This window comes from Oreochromis aureus, linkage group 1 (genome assembly GCF_013358895.1).
Source record: "Oreochromis aureus strain Israel breed Guangdong linkage group 1, ZZ_aureus, whole genome shotgun sequence".
NCBI classification, from domain to species: domain Eukaryota; kingdom Metazoa; phylum Chordata; class Actinopteri; order Cichliformes; family Cichlidae; genus Oreochromis; species Oreochromis aureus.
Window position 1 is genome coordinate 11,701,179 of NC_052942.1, and position 18,528 is coordinate 11,719,706.

Here is an 18,528-nt window from a genome sequence, read left to right on the forward strand (position 1 = left end):
CTGATCGACACCATCATCAAACAGACACAAAATCTTTAACATGTTTGAGCAGCCACGTCAGAGGAAGTTATCATTTCACGTCTCTCTCTCTCACCCATTTTAACAGTCACAGTAACAAAAAGCACCCTGGCCTCTTCCAGCACAGTTTGGTTCTCCTCCACCTCCTGCTGCTCTCAGAGCTGCACAGATGATTGTCAGTTTCTGCCCACCACAAGGGAGCCGTGTGATAACAAGCTGAGAGTAAAACAGAGCAAGGAGGTCTGCCTTCAATCTTCGGCAGTGTCATGCTCATTTGACCTGAAAATATTCCTCTGAGAAACTGTGCCGGGTTACACACCACAAGGCCTGCTCTTCAGCTTTTTTTTAACAGTCCTGATTTCAGTAAGCAAGGCTAGACACCAGTGGAGGTGGTCTGACAATATTTTGTCATATTTTGGGACACAAAAAATGTTTTCAGTACAAAAAAAAGGTTTGAAAAGTTCCTCCTGATTTTTTTTTTTTTTTTTTGTATTTGGAATCACAGAGAACTGTCACTAGAGTCGTCTGTAAGTGTTTTGAATCTTAAATGTCTACAGTCGCTGCTCTTTAAGGACAAAACTAACATCCAGAGAAACATTTTCACCTTGCAATTCACTCAGGTCACTTTAATACAACAAAAAATCTCCTTGGAAAAAGTGATTTTTCTCAAGGAAGCCACTTTCCTTCCTAATTAAAATCAAATATGTTGTCAAAAGGGGTCACCACTTCTTTGACTGGGTAGATTTCTATGCCAGATGCCTCTTCTGACACAACCAGGACGGGATTTGTGTCTATTCCTTTGTATCTTTCGCTGGTGAGGTGAATGTGTAAACCACTATGTAAACCACTAAACTATGGACACACTGGAAAAGGAAAAATTCCAACCGAGAGCACTTCTTTTGTCAACCTTTTATACTTGTAACATCTCTGAAGGTCATCACAAACACATTACAAGATAATTTAAATAGAGTTTATAAAAAGAAACACTGTACTCTCACACAAGACAGTGTGACTTCTCACAGTACGCATGCTGTGGGGTTTTTTTATTCGATCTCCACCTGTCAGAGAAAAGTGGTTTAAATTTAACTCTCATTGTGTTAATTAATGTTAAATCTTTTTCTGTTTATATGAATCAAAAAGGATATCATCACATGAAACTTTTTGTTTAGCCTCTTTCCCAGTCATCAGTGAGTCATCTGTATCTGCAACAAAACAAATAATTACTTATCTTTGCAGACAGTCTTATTATATGCTAAGACATTATATGTTAATTATGTAACTTCACTAACATGCTCATCAGTAATGCTCCAGTACGACGTTAAACAGTCGTGGGCACAGTGGTGCTGAGCGGGTATGTCCGTAGGTAAGGAAGAAACTGGTTGGTGCTGTGCTGAATTATTAGATGAATGTTTAGTTGGCATTCTTCAAATACAGAAATAAACACCTAACATTATATAAGGTATTCTGAGCTGTTACGATATGTTTTGTCATCTCTCATCAGTGTGTTTTCCTCACTCTATATCCCCATTTTATCTTTGACGCATTGTAATTTACCGTTTCGCTTTAACCTCATTTCAAGGAAAGTGGGGTAATTAAATGGAAACTTTATCGCCCGCCACCTTTTATGGAGAATTATAAAAATGTATTTTAAAATGAGAGAAGTGCTGTTCACAAGGTTCCTGTCGTTCTCTGTAATACTTAAATTTTTTTTAAATTGAAGACTATTATTTTCTCTGCTAATTGAAGAAAATTCATACCTGAGTAGCTCGATGTAGAAGTATATTAGTGGTGCACTGAGATGCAATGTAGAACACTTGTTATTGTTGACAGCAAGCAGCTTAATACGCCTCAAAGTTGCATTTTTTTATGAAGAAACCCTCTGATGCTCACATTAGGAACAAGTGCCAGTTTAGTAAGAAGACGTATTTTGTAAGGAAGGATATCGAGGTGGATGGACGGGTTGACAAAACCTTTGACTTTAACACATTTTACTGAAAACTTTTAATACTCAAATTTTAACTTCACTGGAGAACTTTTGTTCTTAAATCTAATCAAGCTGTTTTATACCTAATTCAAAATGGTAAATGGACTGGCACCTATGTAATGCTTTTTTACTACAAGGCTCATTCACCCACTGACACACAGAACCCTTTACTATACCTAAGCTCACTTACATAGACGCATCAGAGGGTTCGGTATCATGCCCAAGGATACTTTGACATGTAGAGGAGCCAGCGATTTAACCACCAACCTTTGGTTTAGTCAACAACCCTCTCTACCTCCTGACTTAAGTCTTACCAAACCTTTAACATCATTTAGGTGCAAACAACCTATTTCATTATTTCCTTGGAGGCAAACACTTTAATTATGGAGTAAGAAAAAAATGTATGCATTTTTTGCAGATAGGGTTCAAAACAATAACAAAAGCTGTAGTTTTCGATGCTGTGAAGTACCACAGCGTAGTGTTACGGAAGATGTTTTCACTTGATTGTGAGGTAAAAATGTATCTGATGTGACTCTGGCAAATCACGTACACTGACACATTGACAAAGTTTAATTCAAAAAGCTCAAACGATTCCAAAGAAACAGCAGAAAGTAGTGTTGGCAAATTCAATATTAGTTGCTAGGATCAGATCAGTCAACTGGCACTGGCTGGCATGGGTAAAGGAGATATGGCCCCATTGACTGGCAAATAAAAACAACTGTTAATAACCCAAAAAAACCCAGATTTGATATTACTTCCAAACATTTTGGATAATAAAATTACTAAATTTAATATGATTCAAAACACCGGTCTGTTCTATTACGCCTTTAACAGCATGAGATAACTTTGTCAATGGAAACATCAATGCCAAACACTTTGCTGTCAGACTGTGGCAAATAAGCAATAATGCCACCTTAAGAGATGATTTCCTCAGTGGATCAATTTGTCAAGCACTGTGCAGAAGCCTCAAGTCTTGGTGCGTTAAAAACGGTGGGTAGCATATAAATATATTAACACCGCTCAGTGAAATACGACCAAACCTTTCTTCTCACTGCACAGAGATGCTATTTATGTCACTCTATTTGCACACATTATTCTCATATATTTACGTTTATTTCTACACCTGAAGAAACCTATGCACTTATAGGTTAACCTATAGCACTTATTTATAGAACTGATTAATGCCATGAAACTTTGAGACAAATAATTTCCCACCTCCAGTTCACCTGGTAATCTCGCAAATATAAAAAATCTACTGTAAGAGAGAGAGAGAGCTATTGAGAGCTTTGTTTTCAGGCAGGATGTAAACTGTCACATTGTGTTTCCTTCTGAAAGTGAAATTAAAGGGCAAACATATTTTCATCAGGACACTGTTCATACAATCCATGCAAAGGGTGTCAAACATAAGGCCCTGGGGCCAGAATCATCCCGGTAAAAACTTCAATTTGGCCCACTGGAGGGCTTTAGAAAAAGCATGAATATTAACAGTATTTTCATACATTTTACAGCTTTTTCTACTGGTAAAGACCTCCCCCAAGGCCATTCATGCTACAGCAAAGTGGTTAAGTAATGAATAAACAACTAAATGAGAGAAAAATTATTATTTGTTTTGTTTTTGTTTTTTTCACTATCGATGAAAATAGAGCCACTGTGTAAAAATAGAGCACTTTCTGTGAACTAACAAAGGCTGTGAGCAATGAGCTAACAGAGCTTGTGCCACATTAAATTTTTACAATTTAAGCCCAAAGACTTGTGCTGCCACATTAATTTACTGCAGCAGCATTTCTTTAACATATCGAAAAACTGAGACATATTGTTGAAATTGCATTTCTTTTATTTATAAATAATAACAAATATATAGTTAAAGTTCTTTACACCAACAGAAAGGGCCAGTTTCACTTCACTTAAGATTAAAGTGGACTGTATATGGCCCACAATGTAAAATAAGTTTGACATCCCTGATCTATGCTGACTGTAAGTCATAGTAAAAGCCATCCCATCCACATTACGATGTATAAAATATTCAGATTTAAGGATATGAAGTATCCCCTTAAAATTTAAAAATCATCTGCAAAAAGTTTTGGGATGAAACAGTCAAAATGTACCATCCTTAGTTTTAAATTGGCAGAGCAGTTCTTACCTAATACAACTGGCTTATCAGAAACAGGTTCTAGCTACCCTTGGTCAAGTGGTCATTATTTATCCCCAGTGAAAACACACACACAGTCACACATGCACACCGAGTGCTAATAACAAATACCGCGACCCTTCTCTGACAGCCGTTTATAGCTGACTGAAGATGTAGAGGTGAAAAGGTCACTCATTCCTTGAGGGAGATTGCATCTTGGCAGCTAGATTGCATTTCAGTGCCCAAGGCCTCATCTCATTCTGTTACCAATAAGAGCAGACGTATGACAAATCAAAGTAATCCCAGAAAGGTAACCACAGAGGCCAAAAACCCCATAAAGCTCTGCGAGAAGTTACAAGTGAGTGCACAACAGGAGTCTGCGAGGAAAAAAAGAACAACACAAGCTTGAAATCCTTACAGCTGGGGAACATGACAGACTTCACAATGAAAATGCAAGTGATCGGTAACGGGGGCTATCAGAGATGGATCGAGACAGGCAGACGCAGCGGAGCTCAACCCTCCCCGCAGCAAAAAGATACGATCAACTGGATTGAGCAGACTGACAGCAGATGCCTTGGCGAACTAAGAAGTGCTGCTGTACGGAGAGGAGGGCGAGGCAGAGGTAGGTGAAGAATTACAACACAATGGTAACACTGTGATTAACTAGTGTACACATAATGCAAGCTCCAAATGTGCCACAGCTTAACACGGCAAACAATGCAGTGCACACCCACACTCAAAGAACTGTATAGGGAACAGAAAAGGCTTCACTCACCCACACAGTGGGCTTTGTACACATGATCTAAATGCATGATCTGTCTCTTTCTCAACTCTGCCCCCTCCTCACTCCTCTAACATCACTGTGGTTACAGAGACACACATAAGAGAGCTCCTTCGAAAAAAAAGGGGGTAAGAAAAATCTGAGGCGAGCAAGCAAAGCATCACTTTCAGCAAAACAAACACTCCCCCCTCTTCAAAAGTCATGCACAAGAATACATATATTTATATAAAAAGATTTTTTTTTTAAGAAAGACAGAGAACTCACCCAGAAGAGGAGATTGAAGAAGACCATTCCATATCGCAGGGCCATCATGCAACCCTCAGCCATCCTGCAGCGCCGCAGTTCTAGGAGGAATATGAAGGAGAGGTCCAGGTAAAACACCACATACTTCTTGCCCTGGGCATAGCGTCCCTTGGACGTTTGCGGCCCCTTTGTTGTGTGAAAGCCGAACGCAAACGGTGGCCGCTTATACTCGAACTCTCCGCTAAAGCGGTGAAACCCAGAAGTGAACGGCGGCGTGTCGGGTTTGCTGTCCAGAGATGGACTGCGCCGATATGGAGTCTCATCTGTGCTCGAGCGTCTCATAATGGAAGCTGAATGAGCCTTTAGGAGTCTTTAATAGTCACTCTGTGCACTTCAGGTCTGAACAAAGTCCACAGCGAGGGACAAAGAGGTATTCCACTGAGGGGGGGCTGAGAGATGGATTTCAGTAGTATTTCTACCCTAGCCTCAAAATAATTAACAAACTCCGGAACTACTGAGTTAATTATACCAAGAGTGGGATCACACGTGATCTGATGTAATCTGTGAGAAAACAATATGCTGCCATTCACTTCAACTCACTTGCTATTTTTGAATCTTATATATTATATATTCAGCAGGACAGTTTGCATAATCCTGCCACAACATCTGTGTAAATCTGAACATTTAGGACATAATCCCAACATACACGTACACATCTGCACATCCCTATCTCTATAATCCCTCGCACACAGGTGTGATGCTCCCAGATAAGCTGATCTGCAGTTTCATCTCATAAAGGTTCAATCAGGTAAATGCCTGGAGAGCTTGACCTCTCTAGCACCTTGGGCTTGCCAAAATGATCCAGAAATGGTCCTACCTGGTCTCATGAGAAATTCCTGAGCAGGTGCTTCCTGGCTGGCAAATAACAGCACCCCTGCTTTGGTTAATCAACTTCTTTTACTCAGAGACAGAGCGCACGTCCGCTGAGAATGAAACACTACTCTCTGGTCTTAGTTGCGTCTGAGTGTTCGGCATGTGGCTGTGACTGGCGATGTGCTTTTGCTGACATGCACGGAGGAAAAAAAAAAAGAACTAAGATAAAAAAAGGAGGCGAGCGGGAAGAATGGTGTTATGGATGTGAGAGGAAGAATGGAAAAAGGCATGAAAGGATGAATGACGCTGATGAGCAGACCATTCTTTGGCTTCTTCAATTTGTATCCCTGTGGAATTCCTGCCTTGCCCAATTTCCTCCTTGCTTCTTTAGTTCCTGCCCTAACTTGAACCTTTTGTCTCTGAAAAGTGTCTAGGGGTTGTTCTGCGTCTCTCCACTCTCATCTAACAAATCACTCTCTTCAACTCCCTCTTATTCTATTCCTGAGCCCCTCTCTGCTCTCCCCCCCTGTGCTGATGGTGGTTAATTAATTTCCAGACTCTCATCAGAGAAGCAAAGTGTGCGGTTGTCCCCTCCTCTCGTCTCCCTCCTCCGCTACAGCGTTTTCTCTCCTCTTCTCTAGGTGGGCAAGGAGATCAAGGTGTCCACCAGGGTCATGGCCAAGCAGCGAGAGAAGAAGCAGCAAGAAGGAGAGACAGGCAGCGAGAAGAGAAAGACAGCTTCCTCAGAGAAGCAAAAGAAAGACTGCAGTGTTTGAGCGGTAGTCCAGCCTCGCTGCCTGAAGCTCCCTCCCTCCCTCTCTTCACAAGCTCCTGTTCTCTTTCTCTCTCTCTGTCCTCCTGCCCCCCCTTTCCCTTTTTCTTTCCTGCCTTCTCTCACAGGCTCCAATGCTCTCTCCTCCACACACACAGTCTCACACACCCCATCCCTCCTCAGAAACTGTCCCCAAAAACCTGGCAGCGCAAAAGGCAGGAGCAGTCATTCACATTCTGGCCACACCCTATGAGAGTGCACAACCAATCAGTGCCTCGCAGCTCCATCCTCCCTCGTGCACACGGCAATCATACCCTACCATCTACTAGATAACTCTCTCTCTCTCACACACACACACATACGCACACATGATGTACGTGCACACAGAGGCGCACACAAAACCTGGCGTGTTGTTAACATACCAGTGCTGAGAAGCTTGCTGCACTTGCGCTAGTGCTTCCTCCTCCTCTCCTCTCTGCCTCCCGCCTGGAACTCATTCCACATGCAGAGGTTGTTCTTGCTCACAACCCAGGCTGCTCTGTGCACGCTTCGCTTCAGTCATGTTCCTCTCTCCCTCTGTCTCTCTCTGGACCTGAACTTGGGTCATACAATATCTGTGTGCGTAGCCTCGCACTGCACGGATTTTCACACAACAAACAACTCACCTAAAGTGTGTCTCTGTGTGTGCGGAGGCACACACGGCCGCTGACATTCACACGAAATAGCGTAACTGCATGCTCCCCACAACCTGGGAGCCATCTGGGTCACTGGTTTTTATGAGTCCACAGAGACATTTCAAAGCTTCAGAGGTACTGACTTTATTCAAGGCTGCATCAACTATTTAATGGATTTTTGTTTTGTCTCCTGTGTGTATTTTGGTCAGAGCGCAGAGGCAGTGGCAACCTATGGTAGGAGAATGAATTTGGCTTACTGAATGACTGACGTTGCTGAAAAGATTTTTGGGCTACTAGTGTTTTCATCAAAATTTTGTCAGGCGTGAAAGAGTAGGAAAAAATACCTTTTATCCATGAAAAGAAAAACAAGGGCAGACCTTGTTAAGCAACAAGAAGTAAAGCCAAAGTGCAAATATCATATCTGAGTTGGCTGCTGTTGTAAAAAAAATATATATATATATTTTAAGCACTTCATCTTCACAGCCGAACGTTGCGATTTTAATAACCAGTGCAGCATAAGGAATAACGTTCCAGTCAGTGAAGCTTTAATTACGTGCAGATGTTGATGTCACAGGAAAGTGTGCCCTCTATCTATACATGCTATCACATGACTGTCACGTGATATTTTACATCTCCCCCTCCATCTGCTTTCAACAGGGGTGGCAGGCTCACAATAGTGGTCACATGCTTTCTTTGCTTGGTTTTCATCTTCACCAACAAGATCTACACAAGCACTTCTGCTGCAACCCTGATGCTCCAACTGCATTTGCATTGCTGTGAGTTATTCATCATCTAACAGAGGATTTCCTGGATTTGTGAGCAATGGCATGTGATAAAGCAGCAGACTATTCCAAATGCATTAAAGTTCACTAAATATAATATGTATAATAGTCACACAGAAATAACAGGACACCTCTAATCTATGTCATAAACCGGCTGTGGGGCAGGCAGGACGTGGTCCCAGATGCAGGACTCGGGAGACAAGGGAGACAACTGAAAACTAGGAAACCCAAAGCAGGGAGACACAATCATGAGGGAGGACACGAGAAAGGACACGGGACAACATATACTTACAAGATATTGAGGTGAGAGAGAACAAGTGAGAACATAGCCAAGGGTACTAACATGATGACTCAAGAGGGACTTAAACTGAACAACACTTAGCAAAATAAAACAGGAAGAGTAAGACACAACTGATTGAAGAGACGATTATTTGACACAACGAAATGAGGGAACAAGACAAAAAGACAAACAGAGAAAAGAGGAACAGAATGGGGAAACAAAGGGGGATTATCTGAATGAACCTAAGGATCTACAAAACAGAAGCTCAGAATTGAAAGGATGAAATAACAACACCATGAAGAACTTCAGGCATAAGAAAATAAACAAGAAATAACAGAAAGATAAATTGCGGCAGAATACAGAACCCTAATCCAAAGATAACCAAAAACACAAACCTAGGAAGAACCTGGTGCATCCAAAACTAAAAAACACCACACTGACAGATGGACATTCATGTGTCATGCTAATGTTGTAACACATGACCCAGTAAAATATCTGGGTCATGTGACGTTTTACAGGTTCAACAAGAAACTTAGAAATTCATTTCTTTTTTCCTCCAAATATAAACTAACCCTCTCTCTCTCTATCTCTCTCTATCTCTCGTTGAGCATATTTATACCATTTATTATATATTTATCAATCACAGCATGTAAGGGGAAAAAAAATATTTACACAGGATGTGGTTCATCTTACTTTTACGTCAGTTATCCCACTAATTGGTGCAATCTGCTGTCACTTTCATTAAATATACAGACTGAAATGAATCATGTAGCAGGAAACTTCAGCAAGTGCAGCAGTAAAGTGGATTCCACTTCAAGTCTATATTTCCACTTACAAACAGCTTCATCCCAGACTCAATCACATTTCACACACACACATCGGTGCACAAACAAAGTAAATGTGCATTGGCACTACGGGGCTCACGGTGACTTTGAACTCCTCACCATGTACGAATGCATGGGGAAACAGAAACATGGGAAGCAGCACGATGAAATTTAGCTTTATTCAGACTGAAGGTTTGTAGATGAGCCCACATTAAAACGCTTTATGGATTGTTGTAATGTGAAAGCATAATATGAATGGACAGCCTTGCTCAGTCAGATGCACAAAGTGCGCTGCGCTGCACTCCGGTCTCTGTGCAGCCATAAAGGGGTAGGAGTCTGGCTTGCTTTCCCTTGTTTAAAGCTGGAATATGAGTCTCCTATGAATATCTCCACTAAATGACAAAACAGTCTACAAGGATGACTGCAGTGCGCACAGAGCAGTAATATGAGCATATGAAATGAGAATGGCTTTCCACAAGCCTGGCAAATTATTTAGAGCTGTTTGCCTGGTAGAATTTAAGCTTATGCAATCACAAAAAATATTTCACTTCACACTTTTAAGATGATGCAGTTCTTGGACGGTCAAACTTTCACACTTTTTATTCTTACTTTAAAGCAGCCCGTTTATTCTTTAGACATCATTTTTTAGTTTACAAAACAGGGCTCAAGTAAATGTGTGAATGAGATGCAAAAACTCGTAATGTACTTAAAAAACATCAGTAAGGCTAAAATCAAACTGGACACAAAAATTGTCATTAATAACAAAAAGCAACCGCTGGGGTTAAAAAGTAGATCATTGATGTGCCAAAAACTGTTGTTCCTTGAACTGGTACTTGAAGTTGAGTCCCTGTAGGCAGCCTATGTTTACATCCTGGTCTCTTCCTTTAATTTTCCTGCTCATGAGGGTGTGATTTTTTTTAATAACCTACCCACCTCTCACTTAAATCAGGGAATGAGTGAGATGTGGGTGCCAACTAGGCTGCTTGCTGTCTGCTAGGATTTACCTGAACTAATTCAAGAGTGTTTGTAGCTTTGGTGCCTTTTGTGCCAAAGCTAATGCAATTACATGCAAAAATGGTCTCTTGTATGGTATAGGCCATCCAAGAAGACAATGGTCAAGTTTTGGTGAGTAAAATTCTATTTAATTTTTATTTACCCGTAATTGACGGGATTTCTGGTATCTGGATTCAAATCCAGGACCTTCTTGCACCACTGTTCCACCCTGGGCCCTGGGAGAGCATGCAAAGTCATCCCAAAAAGGCCCTAAATAGCCTGGCATGTATGTATCCTAAACACATGCACACTGGGTTAACTGGTGATTCTTAATTGGCCATAGATGTGAATGCTAGCATCTGTCTCTTTGCATTTGTCCTTTGACAGATTGCTGATCTGATGAATGGATGGATGGATGGGTAATGCACTCATGTAGTATAGATGCATCTTACAACCAGATCTTGCTAGTGTTATGATAACGTAGCACCTCTTCCAAATGCAGCCACTTCAGGCTGCACAAACCAAGATGCCAAGCAATCGTGCTAACATGTAAAACCCCTAAACAGGGCTTCACAAACCACAAATAAGCGCTCAACGTAGGGTGACCATATTTTGATTTCCAAAAAAGAGGACACTTAGCTCAGTCATGAAGAACTTGCCTAAAGAAACATATTTAACATATTTAAATGATGCCTTCTCTGCGTGGTTAATGAATTGTGAAATAAAATATGTCATATAGGCTTTTACAAGTCAACAAATGCAAAAAAATAACTTAAAAGCCTCTGGAATTAAATAATGGTACAGAAATAATGCCTCATCTGCATAAGAAAAATTACCAGTACTGTGTCGGTACCAGGGCTGGACTGAGACAAAAAATTGGCCCGGGTATATTGACTAGAGACCAACCCACCAGGTATTATAGGAAAAGCCATAAAGCCTTTGAATGAAAACAAACGCTGTTGTGACAGTGATGTACACTGTCTTGTTGGTATATGTATGATTTCTATACATTTTAGATCAGATAAAAACTTTTTTTACGGGACGATTGGTAACTCTACTAAAAGTTCACTATCAGTAACATCACGGCACCCACCCAGCAACTCCGTCATGCTAGCTAGTACGCAGTACGAGTTATTGTAACTGACTGTAAAAAGTCAGCACAACAAAAATAAACTCCACCTAAACTTGGTTTCTATCTGACCCAGATAGACTGCAGGTCATAACTTCTTACCTGAAGTTCAGTTCACCTGACACTCGGACCGGCGGCCGCCTCGGGTCTCTCCTACTCCTGCCTCCCCTTTCCCTCATCCACCTGCTGGCCTCTGTGGAAGCTCCGCCACAGCCACCACCAAACAACTGAGTTATTTTTTACACATCGGCCAGCATCTGGCCAATCCACCACCTTTCATTGTTTATACCGCAACAAAAAAAAAACATCGGCCCATAAAAACGAAAAATCACCATCGGGCATACCAGGATGGCCAGTCTAGTACTGGGTCGGTAAGAGGGAAATTTCTTTTGCAGTTCATCTGAAAGACGCACTTGCGCTTCGGGATCTTTTAAACATCATCAGGCGCGTTGCTGCGCGCTGTCTGTCCCGTCTGTGAGCGCAGCAGTTTGGGGATGAGGTCACACAGCCGGGTCCTCTGTCAGACTATAGGAAAACCCGGACATTTTTATCAATCTCGAAAATCCCCCCGGACGCTCCGGACGGAACGTGAAAAATGGACATGTCCGGGGAAAAGACGGTTGGTCACCCTAGCTCAACGGCGATTTCCATCTTTTATATCCTATTGATGTAGTTTGACTGCTGTAGCTAAAATATAGCTTAAATCACTGAAAACATGTTTTTTAGGTTAAAAAATATCTTAAGAAGTAGCTTTACTGTGGGTCTGCACCGCAGATCCTGCAAATTTCTGTTCATGGGTAATGTGCAGGCCTAAATATCACACTATTATTAGTGTTTAATTATCACATACTGAGAATATGCATGGCTCAGGTGCTGTCAGGACATCACTGTCCAAAAACACAGCTGTGAGTGTGAGGCATATGAGCTGACTGAAAGCACATTTTCACAACATCATGACACCATGACACCATTGAAGACTCAGGGAAATGAAGATTAATAAGAGCCGCTCCTGTGAGAAATAGCCATGTTTTTACCGAATCAGCTGACTAAGAGGGATTTTAAATTTGCTTTGCTGACAAAGAATTACAGACAATAAGACAAAATATATGCATCAAGATACATGACTAAAGGGTTTAGTAAAAGCTGAAACCAGCAATGCAGAGTAAAAAAAGCAAATCACAGAACAAATAGAAAATAAATTATTTAGGAGCCTTGTAGTGGAAATGGTAATCGAACATAATAAGAGATACTATTTAAAACAGAATTATTGGGAGAAACAGATTATTATATCTGCTTTTGGTCTTCAGATTTCTTCCAAACACACTGGGGTCTTTTTTGTTTGTTACTTAAATAATAAATAACACCTAAATATGTAGACGTAATCTGAAGCACAGCAACAACAGCACACAAAACAACGTTCTCTGGATTCAGGGCTGAATCTACAACCTTGAGTGTCTAACATTACCTGAAGGAAAGAACAGCTTCACATTTCTTCTTTCACAGTCAGAAATCTAAATCGGTTGGTTCGTGTTTTGATAAAAAGATAATGCTGAATTCTGTTATCAGTAGAAAGTTTGCATAACCGCTTGTGGAACATACTAATAGATCCAACTTTGCCTGCAGTCTCACTGAGATCAAGATATCCTTTTCAAAATAGGCATAGAGAGATAAATAGAATAGAAAAAAACATTTAAAAACAATTTGAAAAACTACAATTTTACAAGTGCAATAAAAAAACACCCAAAAGAAATACAAGATATGCAAAATACATACAAATAAAATAAAAAGAATCTGAGCTTCAAAAGGCTATGTACACATTTACACAATTTACAATTTACAATGCTCATTATTGGCTTCTCTCCATTGGCTTCCTGTTAAATCCAGAATCAAATTTAAAATCCTTCTCATCACATACAAGGTCTTGAATAATCAGTCCACATCTTATCTTAAAGACATCATTGTATCACATCACATTAATAGAGCACTTCGCTCTCAGACTTCTGGTTTACCTGTGGTACCTGGGATATTTAAAAGCTTTCAGGCCCCTCTTCTGTAGAACCTGCTCCCAGCTCGGATTCAGGAGATAGACAAGGTCTCTACTTTTAAGATTAGACTTAAGACTTTCCTTTTTCACACAACTTAAAGGTTGGGCTGGACCATGTGGCCCTGAATCCTAGGCTGCAATAGACGTAGGCTGCTGGGGGCTTCCCATGATGCTGAGCGTTTCGCCTTCTCTCACCCCTTTTCACTCACCATGTGTTTATGAACCACTTACATGATTTATGAGTTATTATTAATCTCTGGCTCTCTTCCACAGCACACCTTTAGTCCTGTGTTCCTCCTCTAACCACCAGCCAATCCCAGCAACCTGTCGAGGTTTCTTCCTGTTAAAAGGGAGTTTTTCCTTCCCACTGTTGCCAGAGTGCTTGCTCATAGGGGGTCCTCTAGTTGTTAGGATTTCTCTCCATTATTGTATGGCTTTATCCTACAATATAAAGTGCCTTGAGATGACTTTTGTTGTGATTTGGCACTATATATTTAAACTGAATTGAATTAATGCAGTAGACAGACAGTAGTGAGTACGCAAGGGGTTTTAACTGTATAAGTAATTTAGCCTACTGTCCCTATTCATTCTCTTACTGTAAGGCTCTGAAAGTTGAAACTGACACTGAACTTCACAAAGCCAAAATCAAATGTGTATTTAGAAGCAATCTAACCAAAGCTTATTAGCAATTTTGAAAGGCAGGAATAATTTTAATGTCTATATAACTTTATCTCTCACATTAAAAGAAGCGCAAATTATTTTAACTTTAGAGTACTGCTGAAATTTTGGTGATATATTTATATGTAGTCATAAAATATACAGTTAGTAGATTTATAAATATATATATGTATATATATATACATATATATATACATTTTTAAAAGTAGTGTAAAAGTTATTTATAGGTCCATCCTAAATAAAGAGGTGAATATTGAGTCCAAGTCTGTTTTAAATGTACAGGTCAGTACATCTAATTTTCACTTGACACTAAAGAACTCGGTTAAATTGAAGTTGAAAAAAATGATGATGGTTTGAGTTAGAATTAGACCCTTTATTTTAAGGGATGCAGGGTGCCAAATTCTGCCCTTCTAAAGGTGATGACACTGCGCACATTTTACATACATTTAGTCATATAGTTTGCATGAAAGGCCTATATGGTAGTCTTCGGAGGAAAGACAGTGTAGGTAGCTGACAAGACTCTTTGTTTTTATCAATAAGCAGACAGACAGTCTGCTTATCCGATTCTGTTTAGGTGAGACTGTGCTGGCATACAGTACAAGGCAGAGTTGATGCATCCTGCATGGCTAATAGTGCAAATTAAGCACAAATTTTAAAATAGAATAATAATAATAATTTTGACATTCAACCACCATGAATTCATAATATCACTTCACAAAGCCTGAGAGGAAAATGACTCATACCTTGGCCCACTATTAGTTTAGTGTGGCGACTTAATACCTTTGTACTTTCTGATTTAACAGCATGAGTTATGCCGTTAACTAAAAGGTTTAATTAATATAATGCCAGAGAGAGTGGGTTACATGAGAGGACACAAAACAATTAAGTAACCATGAAAAGCATGTGAGCCAGCCTATTGTTAATCAGGCATGTGTCTGTGGATGAGCCCACTGAAGTCTGCAGTTGTGAGACCTGACACGGCAAAATGCAATTATGCAGTGTGCCACGCTCAGAGCCAAAACACAAATACTGTCTATGCAAAGACCTGAACAGTGGGCAGAAGAATGGAATGGCTCTGCGCCTACTTACGCTGAAGAAAACAGAAAGGAGACGACTGTTCTGTATTCTGTGCAACAAGGCAAAGGGCTGAAGCTTAAAGCTGGTCAGTTTTGTAGCCTAAAATAAAAAAATGAGTCTCTGTGGACCTGCTCTTCAACAGCCAGAGCACACCACTGGGCAGTAAAGGCCATGCACTACTTAAAAAAAAAGGCTGATGTTTTAATATTTTCTTAAATGTACCTGTTAGTTGTTCAGTCTGAAAGTGCCACAGTAGCATATGTAAACCCTGACGCATCTCTTGAGTTCTTAAAGAGATTTCAGGCATTTAAGGCAGCCTATTCAGTGAATGAAGTTTGGTCGGTTGTCATGGAAATGAAACTGAATGTGAGGCGTACACTCACCAGGTGGCCAGAAACACTTAAAAATCTTTAAAAAAGGGATGCTGAGGGAGCAGACATGCTTGCTTTCTTTGCACCATTGAGCGCCGCTATTGTTCACAAACAATCAAAAACTCATCAGTGAACTATGCCAATGCACTAGATAGCATGTGTTCTCCCTGTTCACTTTGAACAACAGTGAAAGATCCAGCTTTGTGTAAATGTTCAATGGCGCCACTGAGCAGGACTAATGCAGGATACTGACACTCGAGCAGTTTGGCACTCAAATATTAATAGGCTTTAATGCACTCACACAGATATATAAACTGACCACACTGTTATGTATGTCATTATCAACCGTCTCAAATCATTTTGTGTCATTTTCCATAACTCAAATCACTGTTCTCTCAGTTTACTGATCGCCTTCTCTTTCTTTTTTTCTTTTGAATGGTTGCCATAAAAGATCATCTTCCTCCATCTCGCCCTATCCCTAGCATCCTCTCCTGTCACATCAACCCTCTGCATCTCCTCCTATGATATAGTGAAGGGGGACAGGGATCTTCCTCTCTAACTCCTGCCTGGCAGCTCCATCTTCAACATCAGCTATCCCTGTGATATAGCTGCCCCTCTGGTATACTCAATTCTAATCCTGTCCCTCCTGGTCACTTCCCAGAAAAAATCCTAACATCTTACCTCTGCCACCTTCAGCTCCACCTCCTGTGTTTTTGTCAGTGCCACCATTTCCCAACCCAACAGATCAATGTAATAATAAAAGCATTTTTGGTAAGAAAAAAAAGAGAGAGAGAGAGAGAGTAGGGGGAGAGCATACGCGTTGTAACCATTTAGTGTCAGATTTATTTATTTGAACTTCACTTTAAAATTCAACTCTATGACAAGTTAATGGGGAAGAGGTGCTGCTCATTTTGAATACACAGAAATACTTTACAATAATGTAATTATGCTTTAATTACATGCTATTTCAACGTATCTTATTTGAAATTACAATGTAATTATATTTACCTAAATAAAGGTAAATTAAAGGTAAACAGACTGGATCAGGCTCTAATATCATGCTTTCAAAATCTGTTTAAGCACTTAAAGCATTTTATACAACATTCCTCATTGACCTTGTTTTTTTATGCCTAATGCTTCTGTATTTAGAAGAAAAGAAAAGATTATTGTGTTGTAAGTAAAAAATAATGCCTAAATTCTGGGTATTATACAGGAAAGGAAACATAAATTACATGTTCCAGTTCAAATACTGTAGAAACAGTTTTAAACATCTTACATTATAAGATGATATTTTAAGTTAATTAGAGGGAAACAGTCAGTACAGTGGTCCCTCGCTATAACGCGGCCTCACTGTTTCGCAGAGTTTTTTGTGTGTGCAAATTTGCACGCTTTTTTTTTTTTTTTACAGTGCATTGTGTTCTGCTTCCTGATTGGCTGTAGACCATTGTCTATCAATCTCCTTCATGCCGTGTCTCCTGTACAGTACAGAATGAGTTCAGCTTGTCAAATGTACATAAATCTTCGATCGCTAGCAGTGTGACTCTGAAGTGCTGTACTGTATGTTTGTAAGTTTTCTCCCCAACAGACACAACAATGTCGACGAAACGTTTTGCACCGTCAAAGGCACCTGTGGTAGCACCCAAAAGGCAGAGGAAGATGCTACCATTGCACAAAAAGTTGGACTTCTGGACATGCTAAAGGAAGGTAAGAAGTTACCGTATTTTTCAGATTATAAGGCGCATTAAGCGAAACAAAACAGTCAGATAAGACAAAGTTTCGTCAACTCATTCTTCTTGCTTCCTCTACTTCCTCTACTAGCATTGATTCATTAATGTTGAATTCTCTCACAGCTGCTCCATTCCCATGTTCTGGACCTGAAAACAGGGTTTGATCTTTGGTTTCATTCTATAATACTGGACTTATTTTTCTACGAAGGTTTCAACTTTGAGAGTGTTTAAACAAGAAAGAAAAGTGTGAAAATGTTCATGCCTGTCTGAGAAAAGTGTATAGTGCAGTGAGGGGTTTTACAGCCTTAAAACATCTATAATAATTGCAAAAAATAAAGTTGGCTACTTCGCGGATTTCACCTATTGCAGGTTATTTTTAAAACGTAAATGAGGGCCCACTGTATTGCATTTATATTGATAAAACAAAAGGACAATTAAATAACAGAACATCCATCATGCACGTCAACATAATGACTCTTAAATAAAGATGTAAAAAAGAAAAATAAAGATGTAAAAAGCCAAGATTAATCCACCCCACAATGCAGCCTGTGCCTGAAAAGTACAGTGAACTTACAGCATATTGAAAATCCATTTAATTACAGGGGAATTACACCCTTTACATAGTATAAAGTGTTACCGGGTACACTTTCAGACCTTTGGGCAGCAGGTTAGAAGCCCATTTGTTGTACAGTTGCTAATCAGTTTTTCCTGTCACTCTCTTTGACCTTCCATCTGTTTGTCCACTGCAGCTGTCACATGTACAGGGAGTGAGTGACAAAGGCAATTGCTTTAAAAGACGTAGCCCACTTGCTTAGGTTTGGTAATGGCATTGTATGACCTTGAATTTAATTGATTCTCTTACGCATGCATGCTATTACACTTGCCTGCTGACACATGAAAAAGGCCTCTCACTAAACTGCTGTTTGCAGTCACGTCTGTGGCTCCTTGCCTGGCCTTACAGCTCACAGCGTGATGCTGCTGTTGGTTAATAAATTTACTGACCCCATGTAATTCCCATCTTAGCTCAACCCATGCTTAATACTCAGCCACAGCTGAAAAGAAGATTAAAAATGCGAGTTTGCAGTACATAAAAAAACAAAGAAGAAGAAGAAATGTATTTGTGATCACTTTAAAGATTTATGCCTTCAGT

General features: G+C 40.1%; 1 protein-coding gene across 4 annotated transcripts in view; it reads right to left on the reverse strand.

Moving 5' to 3' along the window:
- The window catches only part of tspan4a (tetraspanin 4a), a 156,458-nt gene that overhangs the window by 107,912 nt on the left and 30,018 nt on the right, over nt 1-18,528 (reverse strand). For 2 of the 4 annotated variants that reach the window (XM_031744520.2, XM_039606931.1), the window contains one exon: nt 5,176-5,255. In XM_031744520.2, the coding sequence (XP_031600380.1) occupies nt 5,176-5,238 (63 nt within the window). In that variant the 5' untranslated portion in view covers nt 5,239-5,255. Of the gene's footprint in view, nt 1-5,175; nt 5,256-6,031; nt 6,808-7,221; nt 7,241-18,528 lie in introns of those variants that run through there. The other 2 variants (XM_039606968.1, XM_031744519.2) reach the window with 2 other exon arrangements.